The sequence below is a fragment of the Quercus robur genome, chromosome 4 (genome assembly GCF_932294415.1).
Source record: "Quercus robur chromosome 4, dhQueRobu3.1, whole genome shotgun sequence".
In the NCBI taxonomy this organism is placed as follows: domain Eukaryota; kingdom Viridiplantae; phylum Streptophyta; class Magnoliopsida; order Fagales; family Fagaceae; genus Quercus; species Quercus robur.
In genome coordinates, this window is record NC_065537.1 from 76,004,580 (window position 1) to 76,025,809 (window position 21,230).

The window sequence follows — 21,230 nt, forward strand, 5'->3', positions numbered from 1 at the left end:
AAAATACCGAATTTAACCAAAAATAGTAAAATTTAGTAAAATGTAAAATAATAAACTATTGGCCTTAAGGGCCATCCTAAAATAGACGAGACTTTATTCCGAATTTTAAATTAAAAGTTATTAAGAAAAAACAAATATTACTATAAATAGCAAAAATACTGTTTTCTAGGCTTTAACAAAGTAATTTGCCTAAATTTAGGCGACGCTTGAGATATCTTGAGTCTAAATCAGAATGTCGTTTCCCTTTAACCTGCTAAAGTTCATGCAATTCCAAGATATCTAGTAGCACCCTCTCTTGATGTTGTGTTGTGACTTTTGGTGCCCCTGCTGCTCCAGGAAGATGTGTGCTGTCTATTCTACATCACTTTCTTAGTACTCTTGCAATTGTCTCCCCCTCCTCAACTTTTTTTTTCTCATCATCTCTACCTTATTAATATCTAAGCATCTTATTAGAGACGGAAAAAACTCCATTTGCCAAGCTCATGCCTCGCATGAGTTTTCCCCTTCGCAAAAAGGCTATTAGCAACACCCTAGATCTGACTCTGCCCTAACCTATTACCATCCCTACACAGCCTCCAAGAATTTTTTTTTTTTTTTTTTAAATCTTGATGGGAAAAATGCAAAAATGCCTTTGAACTTTGAGGTAGTGAACATAACACGCCAAATTTTTATTTTAGTCAATTTACTCCTTAAACTTCACACATTTGCCAAATTAAGACATCTATTTGTCTTCTGTTTAAACTGACTAATGCCCCTAATGTGCATGTCACGTGAAGAAAAAAAAAATTCTCAAGCTAGTAGGGGTGTAATTGGTTCGGTCGGTTTTTTTGTGTTTGACCAACCAAAACCAAAAATTTTGGTTTGTGAAATTCTCAACCGAAACCGACCGAAATAATAGGGAATCAATCAATTTCGGTTTTATTGCAGTTTTGGTCGGTTTGAAAAGGAAGCAAGAAAACTTAGAAAAGTGAAGTGTACCCATTTGAGGTGTTGGAATATGCAACGTGAAACAAAGAAATTTAAGCAAAATATTGCAGAAGAAGAAGCCCTAGCAGCCCAGATGGTACTCTCATGATATTTAGAGACAGACAAAGAAAAAGAAGGGATAGAAATAAAAGAGAAGAATACCATGAGAGACGTAGAGGCTGGCATGAGGAGTAGTCGTGGAGGTCGGAGTGTGGAGGCCGGCGGCAAATGCGGACTGATGAAGGCCGGTGTGTGTGAGAGAGAGAGAGAGAGAGAGAGTGATGGAGGTTGTGTGAGGGAGACAGAGAGAGAGTGATGGAGGCGTGAGTGTGAGAGAGATGGAGGCATGATGGATTGATAAGGTTTTATTAGGTTTTTTTTTTTTTTTTTTTTTTTTTTGTTTTTTGATAAGTTTATTAGTTTTTTGATAAGTATTAGTTTAAAAAGATAAAATCATTAAAATGAAAAGCCAAGGCCCGATGGTTTGATGATCTGATCAGATAAAATGAAAAGCCAAGGTCCAAATGTTTTAAAATAATAATGATGGAGGCCCAAAGCACATATAAACTAAGGGAGGCCCAAAGCAAACCATATGTAAACTAACAGAGGCCCAAAACTCAATATATTTACAAACATTATATTATATATTTAATATAAAATATAATATAATAATATATTCGATTCAGTTTCGGTCGGTTTGGTACATGAAAGTCTGCCACTGAAAACTGAATCGAAAATTTTGGTTTTTAATATAATAAAATCGAAACTTAACTGATTTGAAACCGAACTGAAATTTTGGCAATGGTTTGGTCGGTTTGAAGCGGTTTTTTTGATTCCTCGATTTTTTGTACACCCCTACTAGCTACAACTTGCAACGATTAAGAGAGAGAAGCTGAGAGAAACTAGAGTTCAAAATCTTCAGATAGAGAGAGAAAACCCAGAGGAGATTGAACCATGTGATAAAACCGTTCGTGGACCCACTGCCGATCTCACTGTTCGTGGTTTCTATACATTCTGCTCCCTCTCTATCTCTTTCTTTGTGTTTGGTTATTGAGAAAAACTTGAAGGAAAAGAGAAATTTTGGACTTTTGGGGCTTTTGTATGACCTTGATGTCCATATCTTTTTATGGGTTCAATTTCATGAATGGGTTTCTCCAAATCCTTGCCAATTGTGATATAAAGAAACGCTCTTTTGCTTTCTCACCATGCATTTGATTATTATTTCAATTTGAAACTCATTTGGGGCTTTCAAACCTAGAGTCATTAATTTTGTTTTTAAGCTTATTTTTTAATGCACTATGTGTGTTAGGTGATGCACTAAAAACTTTCAGTGTAAATCAAAGACAAAGCACACTGATTGTCTGCCTAGAAAAAAAAAATTGTTAGTTTGCCAAGAAAAAAAAGAAAAAGAAATCAAAGGGCCGTTTGTTTGCTGAGAAAATGAAAGAAAAAAGATGAAAAAAAAAAAAAAAAGTCTCATCAGCATGTTCAACTAGTGGTGGCTGTCAAATGGTGAGTTCACGAGTGGCAAATCTAGACAGAAGCTTTCCTCTATCTCTCTCTCTCCTCTCTCTCAATCGGTTGCAAGTTGCAGTTGGGAAAATTTAATTTTCACGTGTGTTACATGAGGGACGTTAGTCAGTTTAAACGACAGACCAATAGATTTTTCAATTTGGTAGGCGTGTGAAGTTTAAGGAATAAACTTGCTAAAATAAAAGTTCAAGGGGGTGTTATGACTACTACTTCAAAGTTCGGGGGTGTTTTAGCATTTTTCTCAATCTTGTTTGGTGTGTTCATGCACTCAATTTGAATCCACAATCCTCCTCGCTAGTCGTCTTTTGAGCTTTCTTTCAATGAGGTGTGGTTTGATCTTTTGTAGGCTATTTAATACAAACTCCTCATAGTCAATGACTATTCCATTCTTGTTCCCCAATAATATTAGTGTATCAATGCATATTGAATTCAAATCTTTTGTGTGTCTCTCCATGCTCCACCAATAAAAACTTGTCAAACGGTGCACCTATTTAATTTAAATCATAATTTTCTGCTTTTTCTTATTTTAGTTTCTAAAGACAAATAATAAAATATGAAAAAACCCAACACATTTGACATTCCTACTAGCCACCATCACAACGTTCACTGACACCGCCGGGAAGAGATCCCGACATCATAAGACACGATCTACCATTGACCAGTTACCAAAAATAAATGAGAGGACTGAGTTTGAAGAGAATGCCATGATAAAGGGAACCCTATATATATTGTAGAAATTACTTTGTAGTAGCCATATGAAGATATAGGACTATACCATGATCTTACACACGTTCGCCCTCGCACACTCAGCTCATGGCATGACACAAACTTATGACGTACATCGGTACATGGCCTTATCAATGAGTCAGGCAATACTCTACTACGATTTGTAACTTTAGGCAACCCTTCTTCAGCTTTTTGTGCTTGAAGTGCCTACCATTTGTAATACAGGCCTTATCAATGAGTCAGGCAATACTCTACTACGATTTGTAACTTTAGGCAACCCTTCCTCAGCTTTTTGTGCTTGAAGTGCCTACCATTTGTAATACAGGCATTTCAAGCCAAAAGGCTAATCCAATGAAGAAGGGTTGCCTGAAGTTATAAACTTTTCAATCTTTCAATCAAAATAGTTAACGTGGAACTTCATGATGTTTCTACATAAGTGCACCCTAACGAGTTCAAATTTTCTGTTCCCTTTTCCTGTACCACTCTATGTCCCCTAAATAGAAACTTGCCATGTGTCAACATATTTAATTAAATTAGTAATTTTTTGCATTTCTTTATTTCAGCTGCTCAAAATAAATATTAAAAAGGAAAAAAAAAAAAATCCCAGACTCAACAACAGATCCCCATTGCTACCGCCACCGGTTCACCAACACCAATCCTCACCGGCGGAACTAACAAGAGGTCTTTGGCGTCATCAACGCAGTTATCCTCTGCCAGTAGACCACACAACCAGCTCATTGTCTTCTTCGAATCTATAACCCATATCCACTGCCTCCTTGTCTTCTTCAAATCTCATACAAGTTTTAGCAAGTCAAAAGACCAAAAACCCACTAATGTTTACAATAGATCTCCACCAGAAAAATGACCAACCAACATTTTAGCCCACCCAACAAACCATAAAGAGCCAAACTTCCAGAGAGACCCATTTCACTTTGTGGCCTGAATTTGCAGATCTAGATAAAAAAAATAGGAGCTAAAAGCTTAAGAGCCTTGGAGATCAGACAAAAGAATAGGAATCCAAATGAATGTTGGTGGTGGTGGTGGAGGATGGTCGGCGTTGATGTCCCCAGCGATCTTTTGTTAGTGCCGCCGGCGATTGTTGGTGGTGGAGGATCGGTAGTGGGATGTTTTGGGTTTTTTGTTTTTTTAATATTTATTTTGAGCAACTGAAATAAGAAATGCAAAAGAGTAAAATTTAATTAAATAAGTGGTTATGTATCAAGTTTTAATTTGTGGAGCATAAAATGGTATAGGAAAAATAGAACAGAAGATTTGGACTCTACCCTAACACCCTAACATGCATAACTTATGACGTGAAGCACAGATACCTATAATACGGATTTGAATCATTTCTATTTCAAGGAGAATGGAGAGGGTCCATTTAATGGACGTGATTCAAAATGAAATAAATAGGGTATAGGTTTTGTGAAATCATTAACTCTAGTTTAGTTTAACTATAGTTAAATTTTAAATGAGTTCACAAAATCTAAACCCTAAATTTATTTAACTTTGGATCCAAATACTAACGTACTGAAATGGTTTACTAGGATAAAGTTTCAAAAAACTGGCTACTGGGCTTACAGGCTGATTGGACTTTCAAAACTTGGGCCTTGCACTGTTAAAGTTCGGGGAGGACTCACTGTTCCTACAAGTTGGTCTGCCAAACCTTCTGGGTCTTCAATATTTTTGTGACCCAATTACTTAAAAGTGGGTCTTCAATATTCAAAAAATGTTTCCAAGACAGATGAGCAGCCAAATCATCCACAAGATCATGCATCAGAAAACGTGAATTATTGGCACTTGATTGTTGAAAAAAAGACTCTGATAACAATTCATCAAAGCACTTGTTACCATCATCTTCCTTTCCACGATTTTGCAGAAGACCTTCTGCCATCCATAAAAGAACCAACTTCTCTTTATCAAATTCATAACCCTTGGGAAATATTGAACAATATGCAAAGCATCGTTTTAACTGTGCAGGAAGTTCATCATAGCACTTTCTTAATTCATTTCCATCTCCACTCATTCCTCTAGATAAAGAAAAATGCTTTAGGCGGTCTAATACAACTCTCCAGTCCTCAACTTGTGGCGTAGAGCGCAAAAGAAGCCCAAGTGCTTTTACTGCGAATGGCAGGCCCAAAAAATCCTGCACAATTTGTCTTCCAGTGGTTTCTACTTCAGGACATGAAATAGGCATTTGGTCTCCTAAAGCAAATTTTGTGAACATCAACCAACTTTCTTCATTTGACAATGACTCTATATGTTAAGTACATACAGTGCTAATCTTGGATGCAACTTCTGAATCGCGTGTAGTTACAATAACACAACTTCCATTTGCAACACCTTTCAAAGTAGATTGTAAGGATTCCCAGTCTGCATAGTTAAAACTCCCCACATCATCCAAAACAAGAAGAAATCTCTTTCCCTTAAGGCTCTCTTGCAAAGACTGCAAACTAAACGACTCAGAAATTGCTTTTGTCATCTTATGATTAACGGGGTACCAAGCTTTGATCTCAAAATGTTGACTAACTCTGCAATCATTGTAAACCAGCCGAGCAAGAGTGGACTTACCAACCCCAACCTCGCCCACGATCGGGATCACAGACAACTGTTCACTCTTTACATCATCAGACAGCAAAAGACTAATAATAGCATCTTTATTAGCTTCTCTACAAAACACTTCATGATCATCTACCAAAAAAAATGAAGTTATGGGCATGCTAAAACGCTTTTGTGGATCAGATATTATTCCTAATCCCTTCAAACCAAGTACATCTCCTTGCCCCATAAAGAATTCTAACCTGTCAAGCAACTCCTCCATCTTTTTTATCACCTTTATATTCCATTCCAGACTTTAATGACTTGGTCTGAGATTCAGCATCCAACTTGTGTCTTAAACTTTCAGTGCACATCTCATCCACGAGATCCTCTGTACGGTAGACAACATCTTGAAGCTCGTCCAGCCACAATTTAACAACTGGGTTTTTGTTCTGCTTCTCCTCAGCTTCATCGACCATCACAGTAAGATACTGCAGCACGATCCTTAAATCTTCTAGCAATCCAATTCTGAATTTATTTGTTCGAAAGAAGTTGAGTGAAAGCAAACTGTATAATAGCTCCTGATTCCTGAATTGCGGCTTTCACCGGCGAACCAGCCATGCTACTTTTTTTTTTTTGTCACGAAAGAGTAACGGCAGAAACGGTGAAATGAAAAGCAAATGGTGGACTGGATCGTGGAACAGTAACAAAGATGAGTTCAGGGGCACAACGACTTGCTGAAGCACCACCCCTGTAGTTGTAGTTAGGTGGGTCAAAAAAATCTAAGTTTGATTAGATTTAAAATAAAAATAAAAAATTTGGATGGTTGGGAAAGGGGATTGAATATAAACTAGAATATTTTAACCAGAAAAAAAAAAAAAATTGAATATGCATTGAATTTTTATTTTTTTTAGAGAAAATAAAAAAAAAGGCATTGCATGTGTAATCATCATCCCACATTACCACAATTTCTACATATTAGGAATTATGGGCGAATACTAGTACTTCAACTCACCACCTCTTAGCACTTGGTTCATAGAGATGGATCTCTCCGAAGGCTTCCTACCATTGCACCACACTCACCAATGGTGAATATACATTGATTTAATAAGCTAGCTAAGACCAAAAACCTCGTAACTTAATTGTTTGATACCTTCTGATATTTCTAAAGAAGACATCTAGGATCCAAGTCCTTCAAATTCCAAGTATTAATTTATCAAAAAAAAAAAAATAATAAAAGAATCAAGTTAAGGTATATAATAGTTGACTTAAAAAAATAACAATAACTTCCTCAAAAATAATAATAATAATAATAATAAAGGGACCTTTAGTTGAATTTTATATAATAAAATATATACATATATTTATATGTATGTATGTATATATTCTGTAGCAAATTTGGTGGAACAAAAACATAAAATTTAAGAACATCTCCAGCAGTCTCTCTAAATTTTTAGAGTGTTAGAGGGTAAACTACGAATTTAAGATAGATGGACATTAATGGATAAACTATGTTAAAACCCATTATACCAAACAATTTAACCCAAAAAACTAGGCTAATTAAACAAAAATTATCATTACCCTTTACCTTAAAAAAATAATAATAAACCTATTAATACTTAAGTCCTAAAGTTTAAAACCCAAAACACTCGGCTAATTGAACCCAAAAAATACACCACTAATTAAACCCTGCCCCTTTTTAATTGGACCACACACCAAATGCCTCATCTTATCTAAAAAAAATTTTAAAAAAAAAGGCTGACTTTGGTGGAGCTAGTATATGGTGTACCCAGCATATATGGCAGGTCTCACACACTGTAGGGCCCGCCTATGTGTGAGAGACCCAACATATATGCCGGGTACAACATATAATTTTCGGACTTTGGTGATTGAAGAGTCAAAGCTCATTTAAGAACTTTGACAAAGTGTGTGGGGACTGAACCCCACGGTGCAGTGGTGGCTTGGTGTAGAGCAACCAACAACAATTACTTGCGGAAAATGTTAGGAACATCGAAAATGGCACAAAATTGTGCTATTTTAGGTGGTCCTAACACAACTCATTACTAGCCAATGAAAATAAGCCAAGCCGCCTATATTACTATTGGAGACGTTACAGAATTTCAAGTTTCAACGCTTATTTATTTATTTATTTTTAGAGAGTCTCAACTTATAGTGTTTATTATTGGAGATAACTCTTTATCATCAAATTAAGATAGTAATCAGTTTTTGATATAGGAGAGAATTAAACTCAAGATTGAATCACAGGTCCTTTTATCGATCAAAACTTTGTTTATTAACCATCGCGCACCCTTGATGCGGTAGTCACTCCACAAGTATAAATGCTTGTGGGGGCAAGGGTTAGAGTTTAAGTCTCCAGAATGAACTTCAAATACATATACACTTAGATTAGATTAGAGTATAAATTCTATATTAAAAAAAAAGAATAAAAAAAAAGAGAGAGATAATGTTAACTACTGTCGGTAATTATTAATTTTTTTCTTCCGAGAATGTTGGTAGTTATTAATAAACAAAGTTTTTTTTTTTTTTTCTTTTGAAAAGAGTTAACATTATCTTTTAAATAATATTTTTTAAATTTATAGTATTATTTAATTTTCAGCCACTATCTGGGCTATCGACTACCACACTCTGTGCCTATAGTCAACGAAATAATTAGCCATGGAAAAACTGACTGCTTCTCAACCCTATATCTCTTCCTTTTGAAACCTTTCTTTGCAAAGCAGAAAAAAATGGTTTTGGAAATTTTGGGAGAGTCATTGCTTTCTGCACTCTTTGGAGCTTTGTTTGAAAGGCTGGCATCTCCCCTGGTCAGAAACTTCTTTGGAGACAGGGATTTCGATCAGACACTCTTTGACAAGATGAAGACAGTTCTGCTGACTGTTAACGCAGTGCTGAGTGATGCAGAGGAGAAGCGGATCACAAACATGGCGGTGAAAGAGTGGGTCAATGAGCTCAAAGATGCTGCCTACCATGCAGAAGATTTGTTGGATTAGGGGTGTGCAGAAAACCCACCGACCCGCCAAACCAGACTCAATCCAATCCGACCCACCAGGTTGGGTCGGTTTTTAAGGCTTGGTGGGTTGGGTTGGGTTACAAAAAATATTTTAATGGCGGGTCGGGTTGGGTTTGGGTCATAAAATTACAAACCCGCGAAATCCGACCCGACCCACCCATATTTAATATATATTTAAAATATATTTTATATTTAATAATTTTTTTTAAATCAATTGTAGGGCACTTTTATATATATTAAATATATATTATATATTTAATAATTTAAAAAAAAAACCAGCTATAGAGCAGTATTTCCTCAGTTCCTCCTACTAATACTAATTTAATATATATACATATAATATATATTATATAATTAATAAATTTTTTTAAATAACTAGTTCTTCCTATCCTATATAAAAGCCAATTAGTTCACACAAATCTTAATAAATTACTATTGTTGTTTAGTTATTAGTGTTGTTTGCCTTTAAGGAGTTACATTGATACTAATCTTTAGGTTTTTTTAATATATTAATATATATATTTTTTTCTACTCAATTTAATAATAATAATAAAAAAAATTTGTCAAACCCATGGGTTGAACCCAACCCATGTGGGTTGGGTTGGACTTATGTGATGGATTGGGTTGGGTTGAATTTTTTTTGACCCACCATGGTGGGTTGGGTCAAAAAATCCCCTCAACTCGACCCAACCCGACCCATGCACACCCTAGTTGGATGAAATTGCCACCATAGCTTTGCAATGCGAGTTGGAAGCTGAGGCTAAGGTCAAGGGAAAACAGGTAATGGGTCTATTCTTTACTCATAATCCTAGATTCCTAGTAAAGAAGATAAAGATTCCAGTCTCAAGCTTGATAAAGATATAGAATCTAGGCCCAAAAACATAGTTGAAAGGCTGGAGTTTTTAGTACAACAAAGAGATATCATGAATTTCAAGGAAAGTGTAAGAGGGAAGCCATTGTTGGTTTTGCCCACAACTTCTTTAGTTGATGAATTTGAAGTGTTTGGTAGAGATAAGGATAAAGAGAAGCTAAAAGAATTTTTGCTTTAAGTAACTAGAAGCATTTTTGAGTCGGTTGCGTCAAGGAATTGTAATGTGAAAGACCTGAATGTTCTTCAAGTCAAACTAAAGGAGAGATTGAAAGGAAAGAGATTTTTCCTTGTTTTAGATGACATTTGGAATGACAATTTTATTGATTGGGATTTGCAGTTAAGCCCCTTAAAAGCTGGAGCCTGTGGAAGTAGAATTATTGTGACAACTCGTAATCAAAGTGTTGCATCAATGATGCGCGCTGTAGTTACTTATCGTCTGTTGCATTTGTCAGATGAAGACTGTTGGTCACTATTTGCAAAACATGCATTTAGGACTAGCAACCCTGAGGAACATCCAACATTAAAAAGGATTGGTGAGAAAATTGTGCAAAAGTGTAAAGGCTTGCCTTTAGCTACAAAGTACTTGGAGGCCTCTTGCACCCAGAAGTGGAAGCTGAGGAATGGAATAGAATACTGAATAGCAAGATATGGGAACTTTCTATTGATAAGAGTAGCATACTCCGTGCTTTAATGTTGAGCTATTATCATCTACCTCCAAATCTCAAACAATGCTTTTCTTATTGTTCGATATTTCCCAAGGGATATGAGTTTGAAAAAGAGAAATTGTTGGTTCTCATGTGGATGGCAGAAGGTTTCTTGCAGCATCGAAAAGGTAAAGACACCATGGAAGATGTTGGGTGCAGGTATTTTCATGAGCTAATATCAAGATCATTTTTTCAACCATCAAATCGCAACAAATTGTGCTTTGTGATGCATGACCTTATCAACAATTTAGCTCAATTTGCATCTGGAGAATTTTGTTGCAAGTTCGAGGATGACAAACTGAATGAAATTTCAGAAAAGGCTCGATATTTTGCATGGTCAATTAACCGGCTTGATGGTCCTGAGATCTTTGTGGCCATACAGGAAGTAAAGTCTCTGAGAACCTTCCTTCCACTAGGCTTTTCAAATACCAGTCAATGCTCTGCCTTAAGTAAAATAGTTAGTGATAAATGGTTGCCATTTCTAAAACACTTACGTGTGCTTTCTTTTGCTTGTCATGTGATCACTGATCTACCTGAGACTTTGGGCAAATTGATTCATCAACGCTACTTGGACCTTTCCCAGACTTCAATAAAAGAGCTACCTAGTTCAATATGTTCTTTGTATAATTTGCAGACATCGTTGTTGGCAAGTTGTATTGAACTCACTGAGCTACCAGCAAACTTTGGAAACCTTATTAATTTACGTCATCTAGATGTGAGTGAAACCAACTTAAGAGAGATGCCACTTGAATTTGGAAGATTAAAGAATCTCCAAGTGTTAACTGATTTTTTTGTGAGCAGAAATAGTGGGCTGAAAATCAGTGAATTGGGCAAGCTTGCACACCTTCGTACAATTTCCATCTCAAGGATGCAGAATGTAGTTGATGCTACAGATGCATCAGAGGCTGACTTGAAAAGTAAGCATTGTCTTAATGAATTAGCTTTCGCATGGACCTCTAACACTCATGAGGTACAAAATCAAATAGACATACTTGATAATCTGCAACCTCATAAAAATTTGAAGAAGCTTACAATTGAAAACTATGGTGGTTCAAGGTTTCCCAATTGGTTAGGCAATGCCATTTTCTCTAACATGGTGTTCCTTTGTCTTAGCAAGTGCAAAATTTGTACGTCGTTACCACCACTGGGTCATTTATCGTCTCTTCAAGGGCTCTACATCATAGAGATGGAAGAATTAAAAAGGTTGGATTCTGGATTTTATGGGAATGGCCACTTTGGAGTCAAGCCTTTTCGATCTCTTAGGACTTTGTTGTTTGAGGAGTTGCCAAGTTGGACACACTGGATACATTTAGCAAATGAAGGTGAACATTTCCCCTCCCTCCAACAGCTTCATATACGTGGATGTCCAAAATTGATTGGGACCTTACCAAAGCACCTCCGTTCCTTGAAAGAAATGATGCTGCATGATTTGGATGCTTTGACGACCCTGTCCCAGGAATTGTTTGAAGGCAACTCTAGTTTCCAACGACTGGAAATAGTTAATTGTCCTTCTCTCAGCTCCTTTCCTGGAGGTGATTCTCTCACTAACGTAAAAACACTTTCTATTTGTGATTGTCGAAATTTAAAGCCCTTTCTACTTGAGCATACGATGCACCCATTTAGAGTCCTTGAGAGTTTGCAAATAATGAGAAGCTGTGATTCTCTTCAATCTCTACCATTAGGTTTACTTGCCAAGCTTCAAGATCTTCATATTGAGGACTGTAGGAATCTCAAGTCCCTTTCAATTCCAAACAACCTTCACTTTGATCTCACATTTCTTCGAAAAATGAAATTCAAGGATTGCCCAAATCTGGAATTCTTTCCAGAAAAGGGGTTGCCTCCTCCCAACCGACAATCTCTTTTGATTACCAATTGCAACAATCTGATGCCTCAGAAGGAGTGGGGCTTCCATAGAATGGTGTCACTAACTTTTTTTGAGATTGAAGGTGGATGTAGTAACTTGGAATTGTTTCCGGAAGAGGGGCTGCTGCCCAACACCCTCACTTCTCTTCGTATCAGCAGACTTCCACATCTCAAATTCATAGGCCAAGGGCTTCAGCACCTCACGTTGCTAGGAAAGTTGGAGATCAATTGCTGTGAGAAGCTTGAGTTGATGCCAGAAGAGGGGTTGCCTGCCTCCCTTTTTTCTCTTCATATCCAAAACTGCTCTTTGCTAGCCGATCCTTGCCAAAAGGACGGAACTAAAAAGAGGTTCTGCTCCAGCATATTTTCAAGCAGCAGTCAAAACAAAAAACTTACTATGAATAGTGCACTATCCACCGCCTTCCCCCGTCCCTAAAAGCCCTCCTCTCACCAGCAGCTAAGGAATTCCTGCAGTGGCAAGAAATGTAGTTGATTTGTTGGACAAATTGGGGCTAGAAGGAGCTTACTTTTATCTGGATGACCAGGGGCTTCAGCATCTTACTGCTCCAGTCCATCTCGAAGAGGGTCTTCCATCCTTTTCTTTTATCTGGAGCAGAAAATGCTCTCTGCTGAGACCAAAACTCCAAAATGAGACAATATATTGGTCCAAGATAGCTCATATCTCTTGCATTGAAACTAATAAGGAAGTATAGAAGAGTCCTTTTCTGAAGCAATAAAAACACTATCACCTAGGTAATTTCATTACTCAGTTGATGAATAGCAATTTGACCTGCTAGACATCAATTTAATTTACTGTACATTGTGAAATGATTATTGCACCTACTAAAATAATCTTTTCTTTCCATCATGTATCATAATATATCTAGGCTAATTTTGAAGACTACTGGGGCCACCAGCAAGTGCTCAAATTTATGTGGGTTCTTTTGCAGATATTCACTATCCCTTCCTTCTTTATGTTATGTACAGCAACTGGAGGATTTTTGAAGAAGTCTGGATCCACTTCTGAAGTTTTTACGCAAGTTAGCTGGGCAGTAGTTTTTGTTTTTGTATTCTTATTTTCTGTAATTATGTAATATGTTAGTCCTGAGGTTATTATCATGTATACTGATCAGTTTATCATTGCATCTAACAATTCTGTAGCATCGGCCCAAAGTAGTTTTCTTATATGGGGAGTTATATGCTCAGAAGAAGGCTCTTAAGCAAATGTGCAGATGTCTTTAAAGAATTAGTTTGGTTTATTTTGGAGCTGGAGTTGAGATTGATTCAGTCACACAACAACCCCACAAACCCCCCCCCCCCCCCCGCGGAGAAAAAAAAAGAAAGAAAAACAACAACAACAACAACAAAGAGTTGAGGTTAAAGTGAGTAGGGAGTAATCTGATATAAGTTGATTTTAGTTTGTGAACAGGGTTTTTTAATGTGTCATATAATGGTTAATTAAATGTTTATAATTCATATAATTGATACTAGCTTTTTGGTGCGTATAGTGGGTGTCCATGTTTACATCTTTCATGTTTTTTCTTCCACTGAAGTACTAATAAGAAGAGGAGCATAGAAATATGCCACAAGTATGTCTCCTTTTCTGTGCAAATCTTGTTCAAAAAACAGATACTTAGAAGACTGTAACAAATAATTGGTGACTATGATCGATTATATAACTGTAGTCAATCGTATAAGTCCAGTAATTTTTGTTTGGGCAAGTATGAGTTTCATCTACTTCCCAAAAGAAAATGAGTCTTGAGGTTTTTCCTCCAGTTCTCATACCCAAGCATACATTAGAGCAGATCTACATTTTAATTTCATTTTGCATGACTGTTCAACTGGTTTCCTTATGTTACATGATCTTTTAGAAGTAGGTTCAAGTTTTCTGAAGCTGGCATATAGAAACTTCGCAAATTTTCAGGGTTCAGTGTCAGGCATGTATGTTAAGAAAGTCACTGAAGTTGATACAGATATGTTGTTTTAGCTGTTATTTTTGCACCATTATCCTCTGCACTACTGTATTACCTTTCCTAGCATCCAGAGACTTATCACTTCAAACTATATCTGATAAAATTTAAATCTTCTCAAGGTGGGGCTGCCAGCTTCTCATTCTAGTCTTAACAATTTGTTATTATCCTCATCTAAAACTGCAACATGAACTAGATAAAGGAGAGGATTGGCCCAAAAACATATTTGGTCTATGGATTTTGAGATTTTGTTTAAGAAAAGATAACTGTTGTTAGGTTTGGCTGCTATAATGAAATGCAATTCCAATTTCAGCTATCTACTTACTTGTTCACCAACAAGTACAGCGCTAACATGTGCATTGGAGTCCCCTTCGGCTGCTATTAAGAACTTTCAGGTTTCCAGTTTCAATTCTCTCTGAGGGAATTTTAGGGTTAAGTTGGGCTTCCATTAATTATATTTTATGTTAGTCAAAACAGGATGAATGAAGCTCAGTTTATGTTCCTGGAAGCCTTATTACAGTTTATGTTATTTTATTTGTGCTTTCTTATGTAAGTGAAGAGTGTAGAGCTTTGATATGTGATCCACGATAGGTGGATGTTTCCCTATACAATATGCTAAGAAGCTATATTGGCTTGCCCCCAGCCCCATCCATAGCTGTGCAGTTTCTCTATAGATAATTTGTTAAAAATTTGCTCATGGTGTCTAGAGTTACATATCTAAACATTAATATTTTATTGATTGCTCCTTAAATCTTACACTCTGTTGGGGACTTGAGGTGGAGAAAATTTCATTGGAAAGTGCTCAGCAATTTCACCAACACTATCATCCTGGGAACACCATTCCCCCTCCTCATGTGGCTAATCTCGATTAGTTTGTTGAGAGTACATAGCCGACCCCAAAAAAAATTATATATATAGAAGTATTGTTAACTATATATGCTAACTATGTTGAATCATTTGTTGCACGTTTTGCATTTCACTTGTTCAAGTGTACTCATTCTCAAGGACCTGTTCTAAGCATCTTGGCTACTCTGCTATGTGACCGTGTTTTGGTAATCCTCCAATAAACATGTTTGGACTGTACAACTGTTGTCTTTAAGGGAAATTCACGTTCCCACGGACAGCGGCAACTATTGATGCAATTGGTTGCATGCACAACTTGCTAATGATTCTTGCAAAATCAAGAAGTGAATCTGGAAGACTAGTGTGGTCTCAACCATCCACTCTTCGAAGCTTAATGTCAAAGACAAGTTTTTCTTTGATAAAAGGCCGTGGAATTATCTATTTTTTAGGAGATTTCTTATGATACCTTGTTACTTGATTTTCCTTCATTTAAAGGACGTTTTAGGAGGTTATTGATGGAAAACCATTCCTTGAATCCTGTAACCATGATAGATGATAAGTAATGGTTTGTAAATGTTGAGATGTAATTCATGGAGTGTGGTTGGATTATTGCAAACTTAACTATGTAATTATATCCAAAAACTTTATTTGCAAAATTGAATCTAGCAAATGGGGACTCTAAGCCATTTTAAGTTGCAATGCTACTACAACCATACTATCTCTCAGCTTTGTACTTAAGCTGAGCTTGCCCATTGGAGATATCAAAGAATTTTCTCCAGATTTGGCGGGTATGGTAATGAAAGAAAATATGTGCAGGATTTTTTTTTTTTGAAAGTGAAATCATTGATATTTCATTATAATAAATCAAAATACAGAGCTTCCACCGCTGGTGGGGGGATTCCTCCAACCAAATAAATCCATCCTCAACTCCTCTAGCAAATTTGGCCAACGAGTGAGCAGCTGAATTTGCTGATCTACCTACACAACTAGCAGACACAGCATGCAACCCCGACATGAGGCATTGGACATCACGATACAAATGACCTAGGCGAGACAGAGTACCCCTTGAAGCTTCTAGATTCCGCATAACTAATACGTTATCCCCTTCCAAAACCAACTCCGCGAAGCCTGCGTCCACTGCGAACTCAAGCGCTTTCTGGCATGCTAACACCTCAGCTTCCTCACTGTCATGCACTGGTGGACCCTTTGCAGCCAAGGCAGCCATTACTTCCCCCTTCTCATTGCATAATATCACTCCAAAACCAGATGCGTTAATGTCCTTGAAAATCGCCGCATCGAAGTTAAGCTTGTAACAATCCTCCGGTGGAGTAGTCCATGTTGCGCTTCTCGTTATTGTCGTCTGGACTCCCAAAAGCTGTTGTGCTTCCTTGAATTCTTCCAACAGTTCCACTGCCCTTCTCACCAGCTGAGACAGTTCCTGTATACCTCCTCCATGTGTAACAGAGTTCCTTTGGTTCCAAAGCAACCATGCTTGGATAAGGAATAATTCAAACTCCTCCTGCGTAAGCTTATTCAATAACTCCTTGTCGAGCTGCATAACATCAGATTGTCCACCCGTACTTTTCTGCACTCTTCGTGTACTCTCTGCCTAAACCCCACGAGCCACACTACATTCCCAGAGTGCGTGAATCGCTGTTTCTTTTGTTCTTGTGCATAACCCGCAGGTATCATCGTCCAGAACTTGTTGTTGGACCAAATTCTCCCGAGTAGGCAGGATATCATGACACGCACGCCACCCAAATACCTAAATCTTATTTGGGATGTGCAAATGCCATAGTTTGGTCCACACCGTAGAGTGCACCTCTACCTGAGAGCTCGCCACCCTCATGTCTTCAGCTTGATTGAATTGCCTAGCCACGTGATACCCTGACTTGACTGAAAATTCTCCCTTTCTTGTGTGCAACCAGAAAATTCTGTCAGGAATATTATGACGGCTCAAAGAAATCTGCTTGATGGCTTCTGCATCCTCTCTATGAAATATACGGTCTATCAGTTGACAATCCCACATTTTGGCCGACCAATCTATCAGCTCACACACCCTCCATTCCCACTCTTCTTCCTCCGGTGGGTGAAACACCCTATTGGTTGTATAGTTAGGGATCCATTTGTCTTTCATGACCTTAATCTCAACCCCATTTCCAACCCTCCAGCAACATCCATTCTTCATATTGGATGGGCCGCCATTAAGCTCTTCCACATGTAGGAACTGTTTGGTTTGTCCATTGCCTCCAAGAAACTACACCTTGGGAAATATTTTGCTTTGAAACACCTATAAAGCAGTGATTCCTTTTCTTGTAGTAACCGCCATCCTTGCTTGGCTAGCATTGCCAAATTGAAACTTTGGATATCTTTAAACCCCATGCCGCCTTCTCTCTTTGGTTGAGAAAGTAAATCCCAACTCTTTCAATGAATCTTCCTTTCACTATCCGTCTTACCCCACCAAAATCTTGCGCACATAGTATTTAGTTCATTTCAAATCTTCACAGGCAATTGAAGCACACCCATTGTATAGGTTGGAATAGTTTGTGCTACTGCTTTTATCAGCACCTCATTTCCAGCTTTGGGTAGCATGTTGCCTTTCCATTCCTGTAATTTTTTCCAAACCCTATCTTTAAGGAAAGCGAAAGTTTAATATTTTGAGCATCCTATTAGTGTAGGTAAGCCCAAATATGTCTCAAACCTGTCCACTTCCTTAACTTTCAGCTTATCTTTTATCCAATCCCTTCTTGCACCATCAATGTTACTACTAAAAAATATAGAGGATTTTACAAGGTTTATAAGCTGACCCAAAGCCTTGGCATAAAGCTGCATAATGTCCACGACTTCTTGCACCTCATCTTGCGTGGCCTGGCAAAAAAGTAAAGAGTCATCCGTGAACAAGAGATGAGAAATGCTAGGTGCCCTCTTGCAAACAGCTACCCCATGCAACCTATTATCAGCCTCTACCTTTGACAGAAGTGAAGAAAAGCCTTCTGCACATAACAAAAAAAGATAAGGGGACAACGGGTCTCCTTGTCGAAGCCCTCTAGATAGCTTAATACTACCATAGGCTTTACCATTAATACGGACTGAAAATGTGGGTGTAGTAACACAGCTTATCACCCGGTCAATCCACCTTTTCAGGAATCCCATCTTTTCCATAATACCCTTGAGGAATGTCCACTCCACCCGGTCATAGGCTTTGCTAATATCCAGCTTCAATTCAAGAGAACATGTTTTACCCTTTTTACTGCAGTGCATGGTATGTAGGGATTCATATGCCAATAGTACATTATCAATGATAAGGCGACCTGGTACAAATGCATTTTTGGGAGGGAGAGATCACCTGTGGTAGAATCTTTTTTAACTTGTTTGCCAAGACCTTTAAAATAATTTTGTACATTACATTACAAAGACCAATAGGTCTATAGTCATATATTTTTTCTGGTGATTTTATTTTAGGGATAAGCACAATGTGTGTAAAATTAATGTCAGGCTCCATATTTCCTGTGTTCAAAAAATCTAGTACTGCAAAAATCACATTATCACCAACAATATGCCAAAATTTTTGGTAAAAGAGAGCATTCATACCATCAGGTCCATGTGCCTTTGTTGATCCCATTTGGAACACCACTGTCTTGATTTCCTCTACACTGTAATCCCTGGACGAAATTTCCTGCATATTTGGATCCACCTTGTGTTGTACTGCAACTAGACATTCCTCCACCCGGTCACTATCACCTGCTTTAAACATATTTTCAAAATAACTAAGTGCCACATCTGCCACCTCTCCCACCTCCTCTACCCAAACATTGTCACTGTTCCTTATCCCTTTGATGAAATTCCTCCGCTGTCTTTGTAAGGCTTTTGAGTGGAAAAATTTGGTATTTCTGTCCCCATGTTTAAGCCAGAAGTCCCTTGAATGTTGCGCCCAAAATATCTCTTGCTTATGTAATAGATCATCCAACTCTTTACTGACTTCCAAGAACTCAACTTTATTTTCTTGTGTGCACACCCCTATACCCAAAGTTTCAGCCTTCCTCTGAAGTGCCATGATTTTTTCAGTATCAGGATGGATTTTAGAGGAACCCCATGCATGCAACTCCAACCCGCAGCAAGCAATTCTATCCTTTATTCTTGACAAACCTGACCTTATTCCTTCCCCTTTATTCCATGCTTCTTGGACCACAACATCACAATCTTCCCAAAGTAACCAAGATTCCTCAAACCAAAAGCTCCTTGTGCTCCTAGTATTGAGATTTCTAGTGGGCTTAGTTTGTAAAACAATCGGAAAGTGGTCCAATGCGTGGGAATGAAGGTGCGTAACTATGCACTCTGGATACTTTTCCTTCCAATCCTCCGTTGCAACGGCATGTTCCAGGCGCTGCCTGGTGTTTGCAAGCCCCGGTCTTTTGTTGTTCCATGTGAATGGGTATCCAATAAAACCCAAGTCTACTAAAGAGCATCTTTCAAGCACCTCGCGAAAGTCATCCATCTAGTTGTAGGGTGGAGGCCGACTACTAAGCTTTTCAACGGAGTGCAATGTGGCGTTGAAATCGCCTATGCACAACCATGGTCCATCCACAAACATTGCCAAATGAGATAGCAACGCCCATGATTTCACTTTCTAACTCGACTCCGGCCAACCATAAAACTTCGTCAAAAACCATGCAACCCCATCTTCCTCTACCACCTTTGCTAATATATGATTCTCCGTAAAGTTGATAACATCCACTGCTACTTCCCTCTTCCACAACAAAGCCAGCCCACCCCCTCCATCTGGCTTCTTTACTATTAACTTGTTTGGGAGTGGTAAATTCTTATAGTGTTTTTCAAACCCTCTCTTATCCAAGCGAGTTTCCATCAAAAAACAAACCGTGGGACCTTGATCCTTCAACAATTTTTGAAGGCTTCAAACTGTCCAAGGGTTCCCAAGCCCTTGGCAGTTCCAACTTAAGAGCATCATTGTGACCGGCAAGGGTGTTCCGATACCCCCGCCGCTTCATCGTTTGGTGACCCATCCTGTTTCTTCCCTCTTTTAGTTTTCCTTGCTACTGTGCCAACGTTACTATTTTCCTCCAAACTCAGTAAACACCTCCTTTTCCCCAACACAGTCTTGGCCATATCCTTACTCTTCTCCACAGGCCCACATTCCATACGCTGAATCCTAGTCCATTTGGGCTTTTGTTTATTAGCCCATCTTATGAATAAGTTGTCACATGCTTTGCATCGGTGTGTAGGACCTCATCTTCTTCAAAATTACTTGATATCCCCGATTCAATGACACCGCAATCAATGGCCAAAACTTCGGTAACTCCCACGTCCACCTTGGTATTTTCTGCATTAACTTCTTGAAAATCCGAACCCATTGCTGAATCTCCGCTTTTATCATTATTGCATGTTTCTTGGACAGTAGGGTTTGCCATTGCATCGATATTTGCCAGCACAGTTTGTTGTTTGCCACGTTCGCCTTGTTTCTCCGTCACCCCCTCCTCACCGATTGGTGAGTGGGATTTTCCACGCTTTGGTGGTGACCAGGTTTGAGTTCCAAACGATTTCAACCAGTCACCATATTGGCAAGTCACATTTCCTCCATTCTTCAACACCACGAAGTACCCTGCACAATGGCGAACATCGTGTCCAAGAAGGCCGCAATAGTGGCAAAATATTGGGAGTCGTTCATACTTGTACGTGACCCACATGCGATCACCTTCAGACCTTGTGATAACCCCCCCCCCCTCCGAATTGGTTTTGATATTGGGATAGCAACCTTAACCCTCATAAGCAGATTCTAGAGCTCCTGTTTCTGCCTCGTTTCAACTTCCTCCACCACCCCCAGCCTACACCCCACCTCTGCTGCCACTTTCGGAGAAACCATGTCGAATGGAGCGCCCCAAATCTAAACCCATAAGGATATTGTCTCAAACTTCACATTTGTAGCTATCGTACCCCTCTACCAACGACGTAGCATAAGAGCTTGATTATCAAATGTCCAAGGGCCTCCTTTAAAAACCCTTTCCTTGTCAAATTCAGTGGAGAATTTAAACTGAAAAAGGTTGGACCCAACCTCCACGATCTGAACTTCACCTTACAATCCCCATGCCTTCTTCAGTGTAGAAAAAGCCGCCCTCTTATTGTAAGATTTGCACGTAAGAAACTTCCCAATTAAGCTTTGCGAACATCTT

General features: G+C 38.3%; 2 protein-coding genes and 1 pseudogene across 2 annotated transcripts; 1 reads left to right on the forward strand and 2 right to left on the reverse strand.

The window, feature by feature from the left end:
- Positions 1–3,102: 3,102 nt before the first annotated feature.
- LOC126722608 (putative disease resistance RPP13-like protein 1) lies at positions 3,103–6,242 on the reverse strand. Its single transcript, XM_050425753.1, has 6 exons — positions 6,059–6,242; positions 5,501–5,916; positions 4,892–5,371; positions 3,859–4,008; positions 3,241–3,432; positions 3,103–3,147 (listed from the first exon to the last, which is right to left on the reverse strand). The coding sequence occupies exons 1-6, from the start codon at positions 6,240–6,242 to the stop codon at positions 3,103–3,105; spliced, it is 1,467 nt and encodes a 488-aa protein (XP_050281710.1).
- Positions 6,243–8,510: 2,268 nt separating this feature from the next.
- On the forward strand, positions 8,511–12,668 carry LOC126722609 (putative disease resistance RPP13-like protein 1; annotated as a pseudogene).
- A 4,870-nt stretch (positions 12,669–17,538) lies between these two features.
- LOC126722610 (uncharacterized) lies at positions 17,539–19,540 on the reverse strand. The gene is made up of 3 exons (XM_050425754.1): positions 18,637–19,540; positions 17,747–18,356; positions 17,539–17,671 (listed from the first exon to the last, which is right to left on the reverse strand). Exons 1-3 carry the CDS (start codon positions 19,538–19,540, stop codon positions 17,539–17,541), a joined length of 1,647 nt encoding a protein of 548 aa, XP_050281711.1.
- Between the last annotated feature and the right edge of the window lie 1,690 nt (positions 19,541–21,230).

What these genes read in the sequence shown, in the direction of transcription:
- LOC126722608 (XM_050425753.1), bottom strand. Translation starts at nt 6,242, where the DNA reads ATGGTCGATGAAGCTGAGGAGAAGCAGAACAAAAACCCAGTTGTTAAA. An exon ending in AAATATTGAAGACCCAGAAG is followed by an intron (nt 4,009 to 4,891) that starts GTTTGGCAGACC and finishes TGAGATTTGAAG; the next exon opens with AAGACAAGGAGGCAGTGGAT. An exon ending in GTGTTGGTGAACCGGTGGCG is followed by an intron (nt 3,433 to 3,858) that starts GTAGCAATGGGG and finishes TACAAATGGTAG; the next exon opens with GCACTTCAAGCACAAAAAGC.
- LOC126722610 (XM_050425754.1), bottom strand. Translation starts at nt 19,540, where the DNA reads ATGGATGACTTTCGCGAGGTGCTTGAAAGATGCTCTTTAGTAGACTTG. An exon ending in AAAGGCACATGGACCTGATG is followed by an intron (nt 18,357 to 18,636) that starts GTATGAATGCTC and finishes CATTTGTACCAG; the next exon opens with GTCGCCTTATCATTGATAAT. An exon ending in AAAGTTAAGGAAGTGGACAG is followed by an intron (nt 17,672 to 17,746) that starts GTTTGAGACATA and finishes CCTTAAAGATAG; the next exon opens with GGTTTGGAAAAAATTACAGG.